Here is a 19,339-nt window from a genome sequence, read left to right as displayed (position 1 = left end):
AACATTTTCAAAATCATTCATATCAACAGTGCACCTTTCATGCATGTAGTCTGACAGCGCTATGCAAACAGACAGATCAAAACAGCACAAAACAGCTGGGAGCATGGCAGGGGAGAGAAACGTGTAACACGTGGCTTTGGGAGGTTTTAGTAGGGGAGCAGCCCAGTATGTATGAGATGCGGAGGGAGTTGTCAGTGATGGCGAACATAACCACCTGGAGATGAATGGCCGTGTAAGCTCATACTCATGGAAGATGGAGAGGCCTGCAGGGGAGCGCCTGGCAGGGCAGGGCCATGCAGCGCCCTGGAGGTGAGCGGGGAAATCAAGTCAATACTTTACCAATAGCAGTGAGGCTTCTTAAGTACAGATGTTATGTGGGGAAAACTGTGAAAACATCCTGAAATATATCCAGATTTGGGAGTGATTAGCATGCGCAACTCTTTCTTCCAAGCCCACAACTGCATGTTTAGTAGGAAGCAACATTTTAAACCAGTTTGGCCCCACCCTCCCAAAATGGGACCAGAGCAGTGCACACTCTTGTGCAAGAAAGCCATAGCCACACTCCACCAATGCCACCAAACACTGAGGTCAATAATGCTCGAGTCTCAAAAGTGGTTGGTTCTACCGTCATAGTCTAAATATCACAGGGGGTAGTAATGGCCCTAGAAAGTTGTTGGTTACCATCCAATGGAAACTGGCTGTTTTTCACTTGATATTTTATCTTCTATACTTAGCAATCCATGATCCCTTTAGTATATTCTTACACCTCACACAATCATCAGACAAGTCAAAAGCCTGTGAAATTGGGTGAAGCACAAGTAATTTGTTAGAAGAAAGAGTTTAAGCAATCTCATTGAACTCCTGGTCAGTGACGGCAGGAAACGCCAACATGAAGGCTTAACAGGAGAGGGTGCGACTGTGGTAATACATGCCCTCCCTGCTCCCCCTGTCCCACCCATTTGTCTTTGGCTTTCCCTGAAGCTAAATGACTGAGAAACTTTCTTCCTACACTGCTAAAAGTTTCCCTGAGAGCAAGACGTGCTGTGAATAGAAGAAAGCTTCTCTGTCAGGTAGCATGTCAGAAGGGAGGTCTCTGGGATTAACCTCCCTGACTCTTCTGAAATAAACCAGCAAGATCATTCCACCGCCGTAACAAAGGGCATTTAACCCAGGCCTCTCAGGATTCCCCTCTGAATGGACAAAGGTACAAAAACCTGTTAAGTCACTTATCCGATATCAATAAGCATCTGATCATTTATTCCATAAATATTAACCGATAGCCTGCAGTCCCCCGGGCAATCTCTGAGACATTAGGAATACAGCGATTAAAGACACAGATCACTGTCCTCGTTTGTGCTTATCCTTGTCATGCTTATATTCCAGTGGAAAACAGAGACCATAAGCAAAAAAACAATAAGTAAAATATGTAGTATGCTAGGCAGCGACAAGTGCTAAACAGGAAGTGAAGCAGGAAATGTGGACAGAAATTTTGGGGAGTGGAAGTTGCTATTGAAATGTGGCCACGGAAGCCCTTACTGAGGTGACATTTCAGTAAAGACCTGAAGGAAGTGAGGAGCTAACCTGCTGATACCTTGGGGGAGAATACAGTGGAAAAGGAAACAGCTAGTGCAAAGGCCCTGAGGCAGAAGCACACCTGGGATGTTTCCCTGGGGGCCGGGGCGGCGGGGGCGGGGGGGGGGGGAACACAGCAGGAGTCGAGCTCAGAGAGGCGGAGCTGGGCAGACGCAAGGAAGAGCTTCAAGTGAGCTGGTAGACCATTAGGAGGTTTTGAGCAGGATGACATGATGTAATTTATGTTTCAACAGGATCACCCTACTGCTATAACGAAAACTGACTAAATGGAGGCAGGAGGGTTGTCTGGAGGGATCAGGTACAAGGGAGAGACCAGTTACGAGATAAGAGTGCAGCGGGAGATGAAGGTGACTTTGACCTAGGAGCAGATGGTAAGAAGTGGCTGCCATTCTATATATATGCGGAAGGCAGGGCCAGCAGGGTCTGTTGACGGGCCAGGTATGGGATGGGGCCAAGAGGAATCAAGATTGACGCTTGAGAGCTAGCCCTGAGCGATTTTCTTTCTCCCCCGTTTCTTGCACTGACATCTTTAGCTCAGCATTTCTAACACTGAATTGTAATAATTTATGTGCTGTCTTCCCCACTATACTATGAGTTTCAATTGTAGGGATTTTGTTCTGTTCCTATTAGTTTCTCTCCCATTGTACACACCACAGCATTTGTAACACGAGGGCCTTAAATTACCATTTATCAAATATGAAACTTACAGATACTACAGATAAAAAATATATCTGTATTTTGAATACAATATATCTGTATTTTTATCGAATATGTCTGCAGACCCAAAGTCTAAAATAAATGAATTCAGGCCTAAAATAAGTCAGGGGATATGTCTGGATTCTAATAAAGAATGAAAACAGTATGTGAGCTATTAAATTTCTTCAGATAATTATTGCTGAAAGACAGCAATATAATATCTCTGGTATATAGCAAAGATTAACCAGGTAATATATATTTTTAAATTATATGAATTTATCTAAAAATCCATTTACCCAACCTAATTGGATACTTTCATAACACCAGAATAATAATGGATTAATGATCTTTTCCAGGAATTAGATTATCTTTAGAAGCAAAGAAAGTAAAGAAATAGGCAGGTTACTTTCAGAATTAATTCTGGGCTAGTTACACAGAATTAAGTCTTAAGGGAACACCTTCTATTTCACAGACCATCATTAAAAAAATGTCAAAAATCAAATTTAAAAAAAATCATTAAAATAGAAAGATAGCCAAGGTGATAAGTTTAAAAGAGAATTTGCTAATTTGCTTTATCTTTCTGTAATTCAGTACTTTGTCCTTCTGACTATGCTCTATGTACTACATTCTAGGGGCAGAGTAGTTCTGGGTAGAGAATAAAGTGATGGAATAATTGTGGAATTTTAATGAATGGCCAATATTAAATGTCACTGACAGACTGTTGTTAAAATTCACCAAGAAAAACATTTGTGGAAATGTTCTCTAAACTGTAAAGGACCAATTACCGTCAGACAAATATGATGATTATGGATTCAAAAGTCACCAAGGACATAGCTTGTATATTGCAGGTAATAGCAATAGAAGAACATTCTTATCCAAAGATCTTTTCCTTTTGGCTTCCCAGCTCATGTTCTTTATTGATATGGGATTGCTGAAAGATGGTGATAGAATTATCCTCTGAAGACGCTGCAGAATTACTCAGCAGCCTCTTCCTTCTTACCTAATATAAAAAGGGAAAACTCTATGGACTGAAGTATATTTCTTCATCAGGAGATTTCGGCATAGAAACATCGTAAACTGATGTTTCCTCTACTTCCATGAGGAAAAGTCAATACACTCAGATAGATTTGACTCAAGTTGCCAAGCTTGTAGTTATTTAGTAGTAATAGAAAAAGGTAGAAAAAGAAGGCAGAGCATACCATGTGAATGTACTGAATAATGCATATGTTCCTTACTCTTTTTACCTATCCAATAGCCTTATTATCCATATTTTCATGGCATCTTTGGGGTTCATCAATGTGTTCCTGGGTTGAACCACAAAAGACCTTCTTTCCCAGCCACGACCAGTGTTTGGGCAGCAGCTGGCAGCCTTCTAGTTCTTGGAACATAAGTGACCAAGTTATCAATCAAGTCCTGTTGCTATCTCATTTGGCATTGCTTCTTCCCAAGGACAATTTGTCCTGGGGACAGGGCTGGGCCTGGCATGGGAATCTGGCTCTTGGGATATTTTGTCTTCTGGTTACAATGCAAGATGTACCAGTTCAGAGCAGACAGGATAGGGTAGAACAGCAGGTGGAGGGGGCACAGAGCAGGGCCCAGACATGTTTCCTGTGTTCCACGTGATTCAGCATCACTGCAACCCTTTGCTTTACTACATAATCCATAAAATTCCATCACCTTCAATTTTATGAATTATTTTTATGCATTTCATCTAATGTATTTTTGATTGTTTTGGATGAGCACAAAGCAGTAATAATCAACTTTTAATTGTTCTACTTAATGCCTCATCTTTGGGCAAGTAGAATAATTATATATATAACTATTATTTTAGACGATTCTTATAAAGATCTTGGAAATGATACTCAGAGGAGAAATAACATATAGTTGGAAAAGCATTAGTATTAATACGAGTAATTCTCTGTTTAATAATACTCATCCGAACAAGTCATTCTAAAAAAAATCTACAAATCCAAATATTTGGGGGGGAAAAGGAGGTTTGGGGTTGGGGGCCGATTGTGCCTTCCTCCTTCCCCTGGCTTCACAGCTTGTCTTTTCATCTGCTAATTCAGTAAAGAGAGGCTGGGCACCAAAGTTCTCTATCTTCTTTACCTTTAGATTGGTATATGATTTGTTTGCTAGTCTTACTTTAAAAGTGCAAACATAAAACTCAACCTAGTGAAATAATTCAGAGTTTGTTATAAGGACATTTCCTTGTAAGTGCCTTAGAAGATCCTGGGTTGTATAAGATCAATAGATTTATGCACTCCTTCAACTAACATTTATTAAGCTCCCACTATGTACTTGGGCCCAGGCACTGGGGTCATAGAACAGACAGACAAACATTTCTATTCCAAAGATATTGGGAATAATAGGATAAGGGGCATGGGAGATGCCTATGAAGCAAACTTCAAACGTTGAGATCATGGCTGGGGCAGAGATGTGCAAACATACTGGCTGGGTGGGAACATAAAGCAGAGGCACTTCACCTGGACTCTGAAGGCGACAGGGATGAAGAGGGTTTCTGGGACTTTGTGACCCTTGTTCTAAATTCATAGAACATTAGTGGTAATTAAGTAGGTAAAGAATAGATGTGGTAGGGATTGTAATTTTTCTATGTAGATGAAAAGCATGTTTGTGGGCATAGAGGAGAAGGAGGACAGTGAACTATAAATACACTGTTATGCCTGGAACAGGAGGTGAGCCTGGAAAAGCAGGCGGGACTCGGCCAGAGAAACCAACAAGAATGGAGCCACACCCCTGCCCTGAACTGCCTAAGCCAGGGAGAGGACACTCCTGATCGCTGCACTCTGTACCCAGCTCCCAGCTCCCAGCCAGAGGGACGGAGTATCAAACGCAGAAGGTCATTTGTGCGTTCCCAGTGGTTGCTACTGCATCCCCCAGGTCCAGAACAAACCCACCAGGAGGGACAAAATTGTTACTGTTTGATGGAGTCATGGGAAACTTTCATGGAACATGGTGTTCTCTCTTTGGACATCAAGAGGGTGCCTGGTCAAATTTAATTTCTCAAAAAAAGATACAATTATAACCACAGCCAAAAAGACATAGGCTACTTGGTCAGACTAGAATCCTCGCATCTGAGGAGTTGCTCTCTTGGAAAGGGGAAACAGCAAGGGAACCAGGATGATTTGGGGATGATTTGATAGTGTCCCATCCCTAGCTTTCAGATTCTAGACATATTCCATTTCCCATATTCTTCTATTAAAAATCAGGCCTCATTTCCCACCCTCCTAAGTTCATTCACACAAATGACGTATATTTTCAATGAGAACTAACTTTAGCTTCTATACATCAAAACATATTGTCTACCATGCAAATTTTCTCACATAGCATAGACCATTTTTATTGCCTCTAAAACATTTCTATTTTCAAAAAACTTTAAGATGTCATTGAAATACACTAAACTTTGTGTACTCAGTGTTCAATTCGGTTGGTTTTGACGTTAGTATGCATCTTTGACACTGTCCTCCCAATCAAGATAACGAACATCTATGACCCCCAAAGTAGCCTTGTGTCCCTTTGTAACTTATTCCTCCCTCCATCCTGTTTCGTAGGCAATTGATGATACTGTCACTAGAGACTAGATAGCATTTTCTAGAATTTTAGAGAAGCGGAATCACACAGTACATGTTCTTTGCTTTCCTTTACTCCTAAGCCCTTTCTCTCTCTCATTTTCAAGACATTTCTCTCATTTGGCTGAGGTTCAGTAAAAAGCACCATGACTGAGGACCACTTGCTTTATAATCATCTAGGTACTGGCTGATGTTCTGATGCACGTCTTCCCCAGAGCACTGCAACCAGAATAACCAGTGTGCTTAGGCACACTCAAGTGTGAGAATGAGCAGTTTTAGTTTCACCTCTTAGGGAAAATAACTATTCCTGTACCTTGGTCCAACTTTGGTCCAAGTAGATGCTTTTCTCATGTCTTTCTACTGTTTTTTTTTACAACCTGGGAAGGTCTTAGTCCTGTATGCCACAGCCGTTTACAAACTACGTATCTTTAAGACATAAGTTGCAAACCTTTCCCTAGATTCCTTTGTACCACACATTTCCAAATGTGGGTTGGATTGGGTTCCCATGAAGAACACGCTAACTCTCCTTCCCTTGGGACCCTGCTATCAGTTTACAGAGTCCACCAAAGGGCCAGGTCTTGGGTGAAGCAAGTTTGCATTTGCCTCAAGTACAAAATTTATAGAGGTGCCCAAAACCAAAAACCAAAACACAAACCCTCAGTAATGCGGATGGAACATATCTTTTAAAATAAATTAAACGGAAAAAAAATCCATGATGAACAAAATACCAACATTTTAAATAAAGCCAAGACCAGTAACAGTGCCATACTGAGCCTGAGACACAAATAAAGAATCAGTAATAGTGATCCTATCTTTAAAAAATTATTATTATTTATATTTTATGATGAAGGTGGAATGCCTTACTCACCTCACCCTAGTCTTGGCCCTGGTCCACCCGCCTCCCTCCGCCTTGACATACTTCTCTGTCCGACAGGTCTTTTGCCATCTGAAATCATCATTAGAATGTTACTCCTAGCTTAGTGTTTGCAATGTGCTATGAACAATAAGAGCTACTTGAAAATAGCTAGACACATTAGTTGCTTCTGACTCTTTCCCTCACCATTAACCACGAGCACAGCCAATCCCAGACAAAGACACGAACACTGGTCACCCATGGTCCTGAATTTTTTAAAGGGCCTCAACCAAGCACTCAAAATGGGATGTATTCATGCTGTATCTGATTACATGTGCCTTCAGTGTGAAACTGGACCCATCTGATCTAAATAGACACACACAAACCACAGTTCTGATTGATGTTACCATTTTAAACACGCACTGTACTTTTCATAGGAGCTAATAACACTTGAGAAAAATCAGAGCACAAGAATAATTTATATAATGAGTGGATTCCAACAAGACTGAAAATATGCCCAGAAATTGTTGGGTAGAAGGATGAGTGCTGTAATTCTGCATGCTTCAGTTAAATTGTGGGGAGAAATCATGTCACATAAAGTACAGTCGTCACTCAGTACCCACGGGGGACTGGTCCCAGGACCCTCTGCAGAGGCTGTGAGCTGAGGATGCTCAAGCCCCTTTGTAAAATGGCATAGGATTTGCATAAAACCTATGCACATCCTCCTTATACTTACATCATTTCTAGACTATTTTTAATACCTAATACAATGTAAATCCTTGTAAATAGTTACTCTACCCTATTGTTTAGGGAATAATGACAAGGAAAAAAAGTCTGTACATATTCAGCACAGACGCAACCATCGTGGTCTTAAATACACAGCACATGCTAGCAACATCATTAACATTCCCCCTCTGAATATTTTCAATATGTTATTAGTAGAATTTGTGGATGCAGAGCCTTTAGAAATGAAGGTCCAATTGTGCCCACGATTCCTACTCACTTTCAGAAAGTTCACTTGAATGTATCATTTTTTTCTCTGAGTAAAAGGACTCATGTTTAACTACTTATCGATGCACAGAAAGAATTAAGTTGCTATGTATAAAAACTCCAGAGGAACAATAGAATATTCAAGCTGGTGACAGATGGTGAACGCTGGTTTGCAGTGTCCACAGTAAACAGCACAGGAATTAGACTGCACCAGGAACAAATTTAAAGTAAGTTTGTGACCAATCGTCCTCGTCAGCCACAAAAGCACGGTGGAAACGGAAGATACAGGATTTGTCATCAGACAAAGCTGAAAGGAAATGTTCACTTCCACTCTTTCCTAGCTATCTGACCTTGGCCCCTTTCTGTGCCTGTTTGCTCACCTATGAAGAGGGCCTGCCTTACCGGGTCACCACAGGAATGAAGTGGGACAAGATTTGTGGCGCACCTATCACAGGCCTGGCTCGAGGGAGCCCGAATTAAATCGTAGCTGCTGTTATCACCACAACCTTCAGCACCACAGGCTTTATTAAGTGTTTGAAGGTCATCTGACCCTGAGACAGATCAATGATGGAGGTTTCCAGCGAGAGGAACCAGTACAATTGGTAACAGTTTCTGTGCAGTGTGGCTATTGGAGAAGAGCGGAGGGGCCCAGGCATCTTGCTGGAGGCGGGGCCCATGCTATTTCAATGCCAGGTACCTAAGCGTGAACGTTTCACTCTTAGAACAGTTCCAGGGAAAAAAAAAAACTTTGAATTGAGTGATATCCCTTTAAAAAGAGGCTCTTTTCTTGCCAAATAAAGAGCAGCAGATCGCAGTCATGGTTACTATGTAGAGTTTTGCTCTTGACATTTTAAAAGATCCAGAAAAGAGCTTCCAAAGTTCATCCAAAAGTGGATAGAAAGTAGGTGGTGGGAAGACAGGCTATGGGAGTTGGAGTCATTCATTCCAGACAAGAGAGGGTTGGACAGGTTTCACATGTGTGAAGTGTTCGGAGGCTGAGGCTGCTCTGCTACCCTTCAGCTCCAGGGCTCAGAAGGGCGTCTTCCTACCAGTGCTTTACCTTGGATGGGGGATTTCTCGTTCTGAAGAACAGAAGTCAGCCAGATGACCTTTGAGATCTCTTCTAACTCTAAGTCTCTGCTCAAATACAAAATCACAAACAGACACCTAGTCCATCAGTCTGGAGCAGCTTCCAGCTGCCTCCTATTTAAAGTGAGGTTGAGGCAGCCTGGTGGGGTAGAGAGAGTGGGAGCCAGGGGTCACGCAGCGCTGGGTTTGAATCTCCCTCTGAAACTCATGACTGGGCAAGTTAGAGTAATAAAAGAACACAACTCGCTCAACTGCAGCATGAAATAATCTCTGCCTCTTAGGGTTCCTAAAAGGATTGGTTTAACGAACGTTGGCAAAGCCCCAAATATTTTGACTGGCACATTATAGGCCTTGCATAAATAGAAGTTATTATTCTAGTTTGCTAAAAAATGGTTTGAATAGTTGGCTATCATACAAAAGAGCAATGTCACTCTGGTTATAGTTATACCATGCTAGGAAAATTGTAAACTCGAGTTAGCAGACTGATACTGCCTTGGCCCACAGAACCTACTCCGCGAAGGAATGTTGGAGGGGGCAAATTATTAACCAGTTTGGTGCTATGAAGCAGAGGAACATGACAGTGAGCTCTAAGAGATCTTGCTAGGAATCTGGTCTCTCTTGCTGTCACCACAAAAATCAAATGAATTATTTCAAGTACATTTCCAAGTATAAGGAATATTATCACATCTCGCTGACTTGTAATTCACACCAAGTACAGTAAACACATCAGTCAAAAAACAGGTTGGCAAACCAAACTGATCATCAGGAATTGCACAACTAGGATTTTTCTCCTTCCCCAAAGATACAAAGCTAAAAATGAAAGTCATAAAGAAATTCAACAGCTTTCCCATAGCAATGGAGTACAATGGTGAGGGCCACACACTGACTAAAAGAAACCTCCACAAAAGGTAATTTTTCAGGGCTACATCAACATGATGTTACATTTTTAGCAGTTACAGAAAGATACTAGAGCCCGAAACAGAACGGCTCTGGTTTTTGCCTTTTACCAGTGGTGGCGTCTGCGGCAGGACACCACAGGCCCCATAGGCTGTGGAGAATTAGAAAAGACAGACGTACAAGGTACAGACATGTGGGGAGAGCTGGGCCAGAAACACAGAGTGCTTCCTGGAGCCCTTGTGTGTTGTTGCTCTGAGCATCAACACTTGGCTTGGAGAGCGTATCCTGTTTCCATCAAAGGGGGAACTGGTTACAGTTGATAGAACCAAATACCACAGACCAGGGAGCAGAACAATGCTCTTTGAACTGATGGAGTCACATGAAAAAGCCGCTTGTTTTTGTTGGTGGATAAGAACAGGCATGACAAGTTGTAAAACGACTCCAGACACATCAGGGAAGGAGCTGGCTAAATGTAGATGCCTGTCAATATTAGATCAATGAAGGCTATTCTGCCATTAAATCAGTCCTAAGCAGGACTCTCACACGATAATGAAGCAGCCTCTACATTTTCACCACACAAGTTTTACAGTGTGGACCCAAGTTAAAATTCATTTCAAAGGCATCAATTTCAAGTGGCAACGACCAATGAGGTGTTAAGCAGCTTACAGAAACAAAACCCAGTGCTTCAGTAAGCCCATATTTAGGCCTTTGAAAATGACCATGTGTATCCTTACTTTGCATCAAGTCATCATTTTATTATGTTTCCTAAAAACCACAGATCTTACAAATGTGATTGCATAGTACTTATAAGCAGGTTCATTATTTTGTGTGTGTGTGTGTGTGTGTGTCTGTGTGGAATTATTGGACAAAAGAAAAAAGTAACACGGCAACTAAGACAAAAATCAAGAATGCCATGGAAAGGAAAAACAACAAAGCAGGAAACTAAGGAGAAGAAAAGTATCTATGATGCTGAACATTAAGTTCAAAAGTCCTTGTTAACAAAAGTTTTTGTTACATTAAAATTATTGTTTTACTTTCAGATGCATTCCCTGGAACAAACTTGTCCAAATTGCAGATTCTTTCAGTATGGGAATGACCTCTCAGCAATGGGCAAGCCCTTCCAGTGGTTCACTCAGTATTTGAGACCACTTGGTTAAAGCCAACAGAGGTGTGCCCAAAGGCTTGCAGAGAGCTGCTAGCTTACAGAAACAGAGATAGCTTTCAGAAAAGCTTATCTCAACACCAAGAAGTGACTCCCGTGTTTGGAGTATCTACATAACTCAATTCTATGAGGTAACATCAGGTTTGACGTTAACAAGGGAACTGATCCACGAGACCTAGATTCCCAATTTAAAATGCAAGGTGTTAATTTACAATTAAGGGGTAAAAAAACCTCCCTATCTGGACTTCGATAACTATAACACATCCCCTGAGACAGCCTTTGAGAAAGGTAGAATCACAAAGAGCCTGGTGGAGTTAGGGTGGCAAGAAGCTTCTAAACGCTTCAAGGCACTCTGACTTGTTCCTACTCATGTTAATGTCCTTTTCGACTCACCTTCCCTTTCCTGGACTTTCCCTTCTTCATTTTCTTGTTTTTTTTTTAATGAAAAATACATATTAATGCTTCAGTTCATTTTGGACATGTGCCTTGTGAAGGACTTCAGAGATACGTTGCTTTCTTTTTAAAAATGACCTTCACATAGAAGTAATAGACTTTTCAGATAACAAATCCCAAAGCAAATAACATCCAACTGCAAATATAGCCACGCAAAGGCCAAAGAGACCTTCAGAAGTGGGGTGACCATGTGCTAAGCACACTTAAACCATTTTAACAGAGGCAAATAAAGCATTATTCAGGAAAACAGCAATCCAAGCTGCCCAGGGCTGAGGGCACAGAAGAATCCTGTCTAGCAAACATCCTAGTTTAACGAGCACTCTGGTTGCTTTCAGTCAAGTACTTCCTGGGAGGGACAGGGTGGCGAGGCCGGCTGCTTTTCTTGACAACAGGAAACAGTGTCATTTTGTTGTTGTTGTTAGGTTATTTTGTTTTATTTTTGGGTCTTTTTTTAGACACAGTGCGGAACCCAACACATTTCGAGGCCGTGTGATGTGGTTTCTGGTGCTTTATGAAGCCACTGTGGGTTTTCGGAAGGAAATTGTAGTTAAGCTCAACCCCCGACTAGCCCTGGTTTACCTGCCATATGCAAAACGCCTGTCTTTGTGATGATCGCCGAAGGTATCCCAAAGCCTGAGAGAAACACTCACTTCATCAACCACGTCCCGGGAACGTTCCAAGACCTGCAGGAGAAAGAGAACATCCCTGCTCAGGGCCATTCAAAGGCTCCCAGGAGGAGGATGTCTGGGTCAGCACCCCTCAGTGCCCGTCTGACTCGCCTGCTTTTAGTTTTCTCAGTCCACCTAGCAGGACTTAAACGAAGCCCAGAATCCTGGAATCACAGGATTCAAACTACCTCATTCAGGATACCAGAGCCGTATTCCCAAGTCTGCATTTTGCTTTTGCTTTCTCCTGTTGCACTGAAAATGTCAGTTTTATTTTGAATGCACTAACTGCCCCACCCCTCTTTTAAAATCAGACTGGCAGTAGCGATGATGCACCCAGAGGATGCTAACGAAACTCTGTACATCTCACCTCCTGGCAGACCCGGTACTGGTCAATTGCCCACACGGTTGGTACATGGGTGGCCAGCAGCTGATACTGCGTTAGCGTCGTGTTACATGCTCTGGCACAGATCAAGCGTGTCTTCCCCACGGCGTTGTCTCCCACGACCACACACTTGATGGTTTCAACGTTGGGCCTTTCGTAGTCCATGTCAGTTTCCATTTATACAACCCTGCAAGGAGAGGGCGGACACCACGTTAAAGGCACCGGGCTTTCCAGAGCGAAGCCTGGAAGGGTTCAGGCAGTCTGCTCTTTGTCCAGAGACGCAGAGAAGGTGCCCGGGCATAGGCATGAAGTCTGGAGGTTTTTTACTAAGCCTAAGTGAAACTTGAGTTTTCTTTTTATATCTCACACGCGTACAAAAACACCAGATTGTTATTTTGACCCCAAACGGTTTATTCTGGTTAACATGTTATTTTCTCCTTGGTTTTCTCTAAATACAACCTGCCTACTGGGTACCCATCCAGAGGAGTCAGGGCTGCTGGGACACTTTTAGAGCTCACGAGCTGCTCGTGTGGACTCGCTAAGAGAACTCATCACCTGCAGGCCTGACCTTAGACATTCGGGCCAGGGCGGCCTGGGCAATACTAGCATCCGTACCATCAGAGTCTCCCAATGATTCCACATCTCCCGTTGGAAAGCAGCTTTTTATAGGTTCTGAACTCCCGTGGTGACTTAGAGGAGACTCCAAAATTCAAGCAGGAAAACACCACCCACCATTCCTAAAGAGTAAATTGTAAGGCTGACATTGCCATGTTAATCAAACTCACTTATATTTATATTTATCCATTGACTGATTTTTATTAATCAAATTCATTAAAAAATATATTCCCAAGAGGGGCACCATTAAGTAATATATATATTTTTACTCTCCTCCCTTCTGTATTTTCATCAAGAAATTCCGGAACATTTGGTAAAGAATGACTTTATCAGGGTGAGGAACTACTTTGGAATCTTCCTGAAACCATTACAAAAGGTTTAGAGGGGAAAGTAAGGAGAGAGGGGGAGAAATATCAATTTCTCTCATGTGTCCCCAGCTGAGAACTGGCCTGCAACCCAGGCATGTGCCCTGACTGGGAATTGAACCAGCGACCCTATGCTTCACAGGCCCATGCTCCATCCACTGAGCTATGCCAGCTAGGGCCCCATTACAAAAGGTTTAAAGGGAGTTGTTGGTTTGGGGACTCAGAGGATGAGGAAAAGCTGCTGCCACAAAATGTGGAGAATAACTGCCTCCTGGAAGCAGCTGGATGGACGGTGAACCATTTTAAGATTTTAATATTTAAGCTTTTAGTGAATTGTAATTGCCCTTTAGGGGAAGTCTACTGTCCAACTGAGAAAACTGGTTAGATGGTCATTTTCAAAGAGTCTGTAATGGTTTCTACGGTCATAATGGGAAAGAGACTATCGGGCCTCATAATGGGGACTCAGTAATTGAACTGATTTGACAAAAACAATCACTTGCATACTATGAGATTAAGAGTATAGCAGGAGAGATAGAAGAACGGATATTGAGAAGAATGTTTTTTTCACAGTTAGGACCATCTGAACATGAAACTGTCTCCTGCGCCACCATCACAGGAGGTGATAAACCAGAGGCTGGTGCACTATGTGATAGGAATGGACTGATTCGAGGAGCAGATGTGTGATGAGGTTAGGATCCGGGCTACACAGCAGAGAGGCTGAAAATAGATAGATATTTGCCACCCATCTGGCAAATGCTGTAATGAAGGTTTTGGGTGGCAAAAGAATCTTAAACAAATCTCCAATTCCGAGGGTAAGCCAGGTGTGGTAACTCCTAATATGTATCTCTTTAAAAATCTAGCCTTGATTCTCTAGTTCCCTATTTTACTAGTTCCCTGTTCAATAGTATAATATGACAAAAGCGTGACTTTGGCATTAGATCAGTGGGTCTTAAATACCAGCCAGAGAACATTTAGCAATGTCTGGAGACACTTTTGGGGTTGTCACAGTGGGGCTGGGGGAATGCTACTGGTTTCTAGTGGGTAGAGGCCAGAAACGCTACTAACACCGTAGAGTGCACAGCACAGCCCCACAGCCAAACGTCACAGGGCAGCCCCCAAATGCCGTAGTGCTGAGGCTGAGAAACTCCTGCCTTAGCTGGGTGTGATTCCCAATCCTAGTCTCCACGTTTCCCAGTCATTTGACTTTGGGCACGTTATTTGCCCTTTGGGAGGCTTGGGCTCCTCATCTGTGAGGTAGGAATCCCCTAAGGTGGTTGTCAGGATTAGGTGAACTGATGTTTTCAGTCCCTGGTGTCATGCTCAACATATGGATGACTTAAAAAATTATAATCATGGTAGTGAAGACGAGAGTATTTAGATGACAACAAAACTGAGTCAGGTGGAGGATCAGAATTAGATTAATAATCCCAAAGATCTATAAAAAGGCTACATTTTAGCAGAGCAATTACAGGCTTAAATCCCCTAAAAAACAAGGAAGATAAATACAACATGGAGCATATTCTGGGTGGGAGGATGATACAGTTAACTAAAGGACAACAGAGTTAGGAAAGGAGCTTCATATTTTTAGGAGGTATTTCTAGGTTCTGGGGTGAGAACAGTAATGCTCCTTAACAATCTTTGACACGTTTCCGGTGATATTAGCTTGGGGTAACCTGTGCCAGGAAACCAGGTTCTGTTTGGAGCCTCCCACTCTGGAAACTGAGATGTATTATTCTGAAAAATAATCTGCCCCGTGTGCAGGAAAACCTTACTCTTTGGAGAGTGTATTTTACTTTATTTATTTATTTTTTTTTAGCTAATTACACGTCAGAGAGCCAATCTCTAAAATTTGATGAATGCTTGAATTTAGTGAAAATTGAGATACGACACAAAAAATATAGAATTGGTTTTATTGATGCCTTGCAAACTAGCTCTGATAACAGCCCCCAAAGAGGAAGCCCCCCAATAATTTGAAGCATGGCAGTGTTGGTGGAATAGCCTTGTAGCTTTTACAGGAGACGACTTACACCGAGGGGACCACAGCCCTCCTAGTTTCATATTACGGCTGCAATCACAAAAATATCACTATTTATTTATAGACGCATCTCATGCACAGCCCTAAAAAAGAACTTCTGTGTCAAAGGTGAGAATAACATCTGTGAGTCTTCTAATCTCTAGCAATCTGCTCAAAATCGAGGTGACTGCCAAAGGTGCTGAACCTTGTGCAAAGGGAACAAACCGCATACAAGGGAAATAAAAGGCAGAATCAGACATTCACAGCCCTGGGCACTCGCTTTAGACATGGGATGTTCAGGAATAGTTTTCTGGACTTTTGGATACTGAAGACCTTCCCGTGTGTGCGTAGAAAGTTATTCTGTCATAATCTAAACAGCATTTCAAGGGCATGAAATTACAGCCAAGGATGTAAACTGATACTACACATGTATGGTTGCAGACTGACTGTTCATCTGTTACAGATAAACAAGTGAACATTAAATTATGGTAGCAATTATGAAAATGTGCAATTTTATTTTTCTTGTTATGGGCTCTAATTTATTCATATCTGGCACTCTTATGGTTGAGTGAGCTCTTGGGACCATCTGGATAATGACTATCTGGTTTCTAATCTTTATTTACCCAGAATGAGAGTAATAAATATTATTCATGTAGCACTATTAATAAATTTCACCACCATAAATCCTACAGATCTGTGCAGATACCCTCTTGCCTTTAGATACACAGCTGGGGAGACAAAAAAGGTATTAAGAAAAAGAAAACCTAGAAAAACTGACATTGGTAACCTGCTACGATGGCAGCTTTGTAGTCTTCTTATTCAAAGTGGACTTGAACTTCATGTCATACTTTCACTGGATCCTCAGGACATAAAGGCTGAAGTTAAAATAACTGAAGAATCTACCTGCATACTCTGGAAATGAGAAGTGGTAGGTTTGTTTGAAAACTGGCAAGTGAGCAAGACAGCGTGGACGCTGGCATGTGAAAGACTTGGTGACGTGGTGCAGGGTGGGCCGCTGCTCTGGGCTCTAGTGTCCACCATCCGGAAGGCTGAGGCAGAACACGGGGGTCATGATCTTCCGGCCATCAAATTACCCGACTGAACTCGATTGGCCCACATCTGCCTGTGCCCTCATTGCCATCATCTCCTGAACTTCAGGTCCACATTCTCCATCAACTCGGCTTTCTTGTGGCTCCAGGATGACGCACCGAACCCCCTACCCTCACAGTTTCCTGACCTTTTCAACACCAGTGATACCTGCCACACTCTACATGAGCCCATCATACTTTGGTCACGTGCTACATGCCGTTGTCATCCAGAAACATCGTGCCCCTTGGGCTAGATGAACTATGGCCACTGTGACAACTCCCATCATAACATGTCAACTATTTCCCTTCCTCTTGAATTCGCCTCGTGTCTGACTGAAGAAACCCAAGAGAACGTGATGCTGTGTGAGCCCGGAGCCCTCTCTACCTGCATGCTGTCGGAATGCTGTCCTGAGACCATCGTCTACAAAAGCTGGCCTTGCCTAGCAGAGGATGAAACTTCACAGTGAGAGCAACCGAGGCAGCCCTGCCACCGGCCTCACCAAATGCCACACAGTGTGAGGCATCTTGGATGTTCCAGCCCAGCCAGCTCTCCAGCTGAATGTAGCTTGATGAGGGAGCCCGGATGAAGCCAGCTCAGAAGTCACCTGGCCAAATCTCAAAGAATCATGAGGCGAGATTGTTGTTTTAAGACACCAAGCTTTGGACGATTTGTTATGCAGCAATAGTTACCTGAAACATACCCATGGAAAAACTCCAGCACATTGCCACCTCCATTAAAAAAATCAGGTTATAGGCCCCTGATATTGGGGCCTGAGGTGAATGGATGATGTTTCCTTTTCACATAACCTTCAATACCTTGTACTGAATGTGTGGTAGGCAGAATAATGGTCCCTCAAATATGTCCGTGTCCTAATTTCTGGGACCTACGAGTATGCTTGGTTACATGGCCTGAGGGGATTAGGGTAGCAGATGAAATTAAGGTTGCTAATCAGCTGACCTCACTATAAGGAGATTATTTTACATCATCAGGGAAGGCCCAATACAATCACAAGGGCACTTTAAATGTAGAGGAAGGAGGCAGAAGGTCAGAGTCCAAAAGGAATATGAAGATGCTAGACTGCTGGCTCTGGAGATGGAGAAAAGGGCCAGAGCTAAGGAATATGGGGGACCTCTAGAAGACAGAAAAACCTGGAGCCTCCAGAAGGAACGCCATCTGCCAACACCTTCACTCCCACCCAGTGAGAACCATTTTAGATTTTCGAAATCCAGAACCATAAGATACTACATTTGTGCTGTCTAAAGCCACTACATTTTTGGTACTTTGTTACTTCAGCAATGGGAAACTAGTATAGCAGGACTGAGCCACACAAATGGCTGCCCAAATTCCGAATGTTTGCTAACTCAGCACCTTTACACATATTTCCTCTCCTAACCCTCTACCATTCCTTCTCTGCCTGGCAAATTCTATTCATTCCTTAAACCTTACTCAGATATTACCTCTCTAAAAAGCTTCCCTAACTGTTCCCCCCAGCACACACACTAACTTACTTTCTCTTCACTACCAATAAGTGAAGCAATCACAAAGATAAACACACACACCCTATTTCCCCCTATATTAGCAAAGCATGGAATGGAGGTTTGTGAACTTTCTATTTTTCCTGGGGTATATCCTCAAAGTGCCTGTCTCGTGCACTTAACGAATCATCACGTGTTTCTGGGGATGCTACTGCATGCTGTACTGTGTGGAATATATGAGTATGCAATGCCCCTCTTTTGTAAAGCTTTCTCAGACGGCCCAGTCTGGGCCATAGGCCCCCCAGTTTGTGACTACCTGCCAGGGCCAATCATGGGCGAAGCAGTGACATGGATGTGACCGCAGCTGCTCTGGTTTTCTCTTCAAATCATTTCCCTTCCTGTGGTGGAACTTCATCCCCTCCTCTGTCCTTGAGATAATGGCCTTCATGGTCTCCGGTCCCTCTGTTAAGAGGCTCTCAGAAGGTGTCAGACACATTCACTCTCTCAATCACACTACAGCTAGATGACTGCCAAGGAGTCCTGTCCCATAATTCATAATTCAGGGACACTGTGGCTGATGAAACGCAAGATATTTCTGATTGCTCCAGAGAGGGGCTCCTTGGTACCGACCCACTGCTTGAATTCAGGTGAGGTATGAGTCCCTTCTAACAGTGGGATTTCATATATCAGGGAGGTTGGGCAGAAAAATGTCTATCATTGGTCTAAGACATCTCATCAAGCGTCTCCTAATTGCTCTGAATCACCCTATCATCAGAATATGCTACCCTTCACCATCACTTTTGCTGTGTTTCTTGCCATATTTGCTATTTTAATTAAGGCATGGTGAGCAATCTTCTTAAAGACAAAAATGTAAGGCCCACGGGTTGGCCTTGTACTTTTAGCTCCGTTCAGCTACTCAGGTAGACAGTTTGAGCAATGCTACTGCACAGCCACTAAAATTTCTCATCCTTCAGAAAAGCATATAATCTGAGCATTAAGAAATACCTTAATGTGCTTATTAAAAAATAGTAGGAGCTCCTACCTTTTGCATGGATAAAACTGGAAAGCATTATGCTGAGTGAAATAAGCCAGGTGTTGAAGGACAAATACCACATGATCTCACCTTTAACAGGAAGCTAAACAATAAAACAAACAAGCAAGCAAAATATAACCAAAGACACTGAAATAGAGAACAGGGGGACAGTGACCAGAGGGGAGAGGGGAGGGAATTTCGGGGGAAATAGGGGAGGGATTTAGAGGAACAAATATAAAGGATACATGGACAACAACTGAGAAGGGTGGAAATGGGAGTGGGGGTAGCACGGGGTGGGGTGAGATGGGATGGGAGTAATAGACAGAAAACTGTACTTGAAAAATAATTAAATAAATTAAAAAATAAAATGAAATA

At 42.6% G+C, this 19,339-nt stretch overlaps 1 protein-coding gene across 10 annotated transcripts in view; it reads right to left on the bottom strand.

Annotated features, from left to right (window-relative positions):
* The window catches only part of RHOBTB1 (Rho related BTB domain containing 1), a 107,054-nt gene that overhangs the window by 28,081 nt on the left and 59,634 nt on the right, over positions 1-19,339 (bottom strand). For 9 of the 10 annotated variants that reach the window (XR_005068871.1, XR_005068873.1, XR_005068870.1 and 6 more), the window contains 2 exons: positions 12,359-12,560; positions 11,903-12,006 (listed from right to left, as the gene is read on the bottom strand). Coding sequence is in view for 1 of the 10 variants with exons in the window: in XM_037062706.1 (XP_036918601.1) it covers positions 11,903-12,006; positions 12,359-12,550 (296 nt within the window). In the remaining 9 variants the exon portion in view is untranslated. Of the gene's footprint in view, positions 1-339; positions 398-11,902; positions 12,007-12,358; positions 12,561-19,339 lie in introns of those variants that run through there. The other variant, XR_005068877.1, reaches the window with a different exon arrangement.

This window comes from Sturnira hondurensis, unplaced genomic scaffold (assembly GCF_014824575.4).
Source record: "Sturnira hondurensis isolate 20B ecotype Veracruz unplaced genomic scaffold, ASM1482457v3 Scaffold0014302, whole genome shotgun sequence".
Lineage (NCBI taxonomy): Eukaryota > Metazoa > Chordata > Mammalia > Chiroptera > Phyllostomidae > Sturnira > Sturnira hondurensis.
Note: the sequence above shows the minus strand (reverse complement) of the source record. Positions and strands in the feature narration are given on the sequence as shown.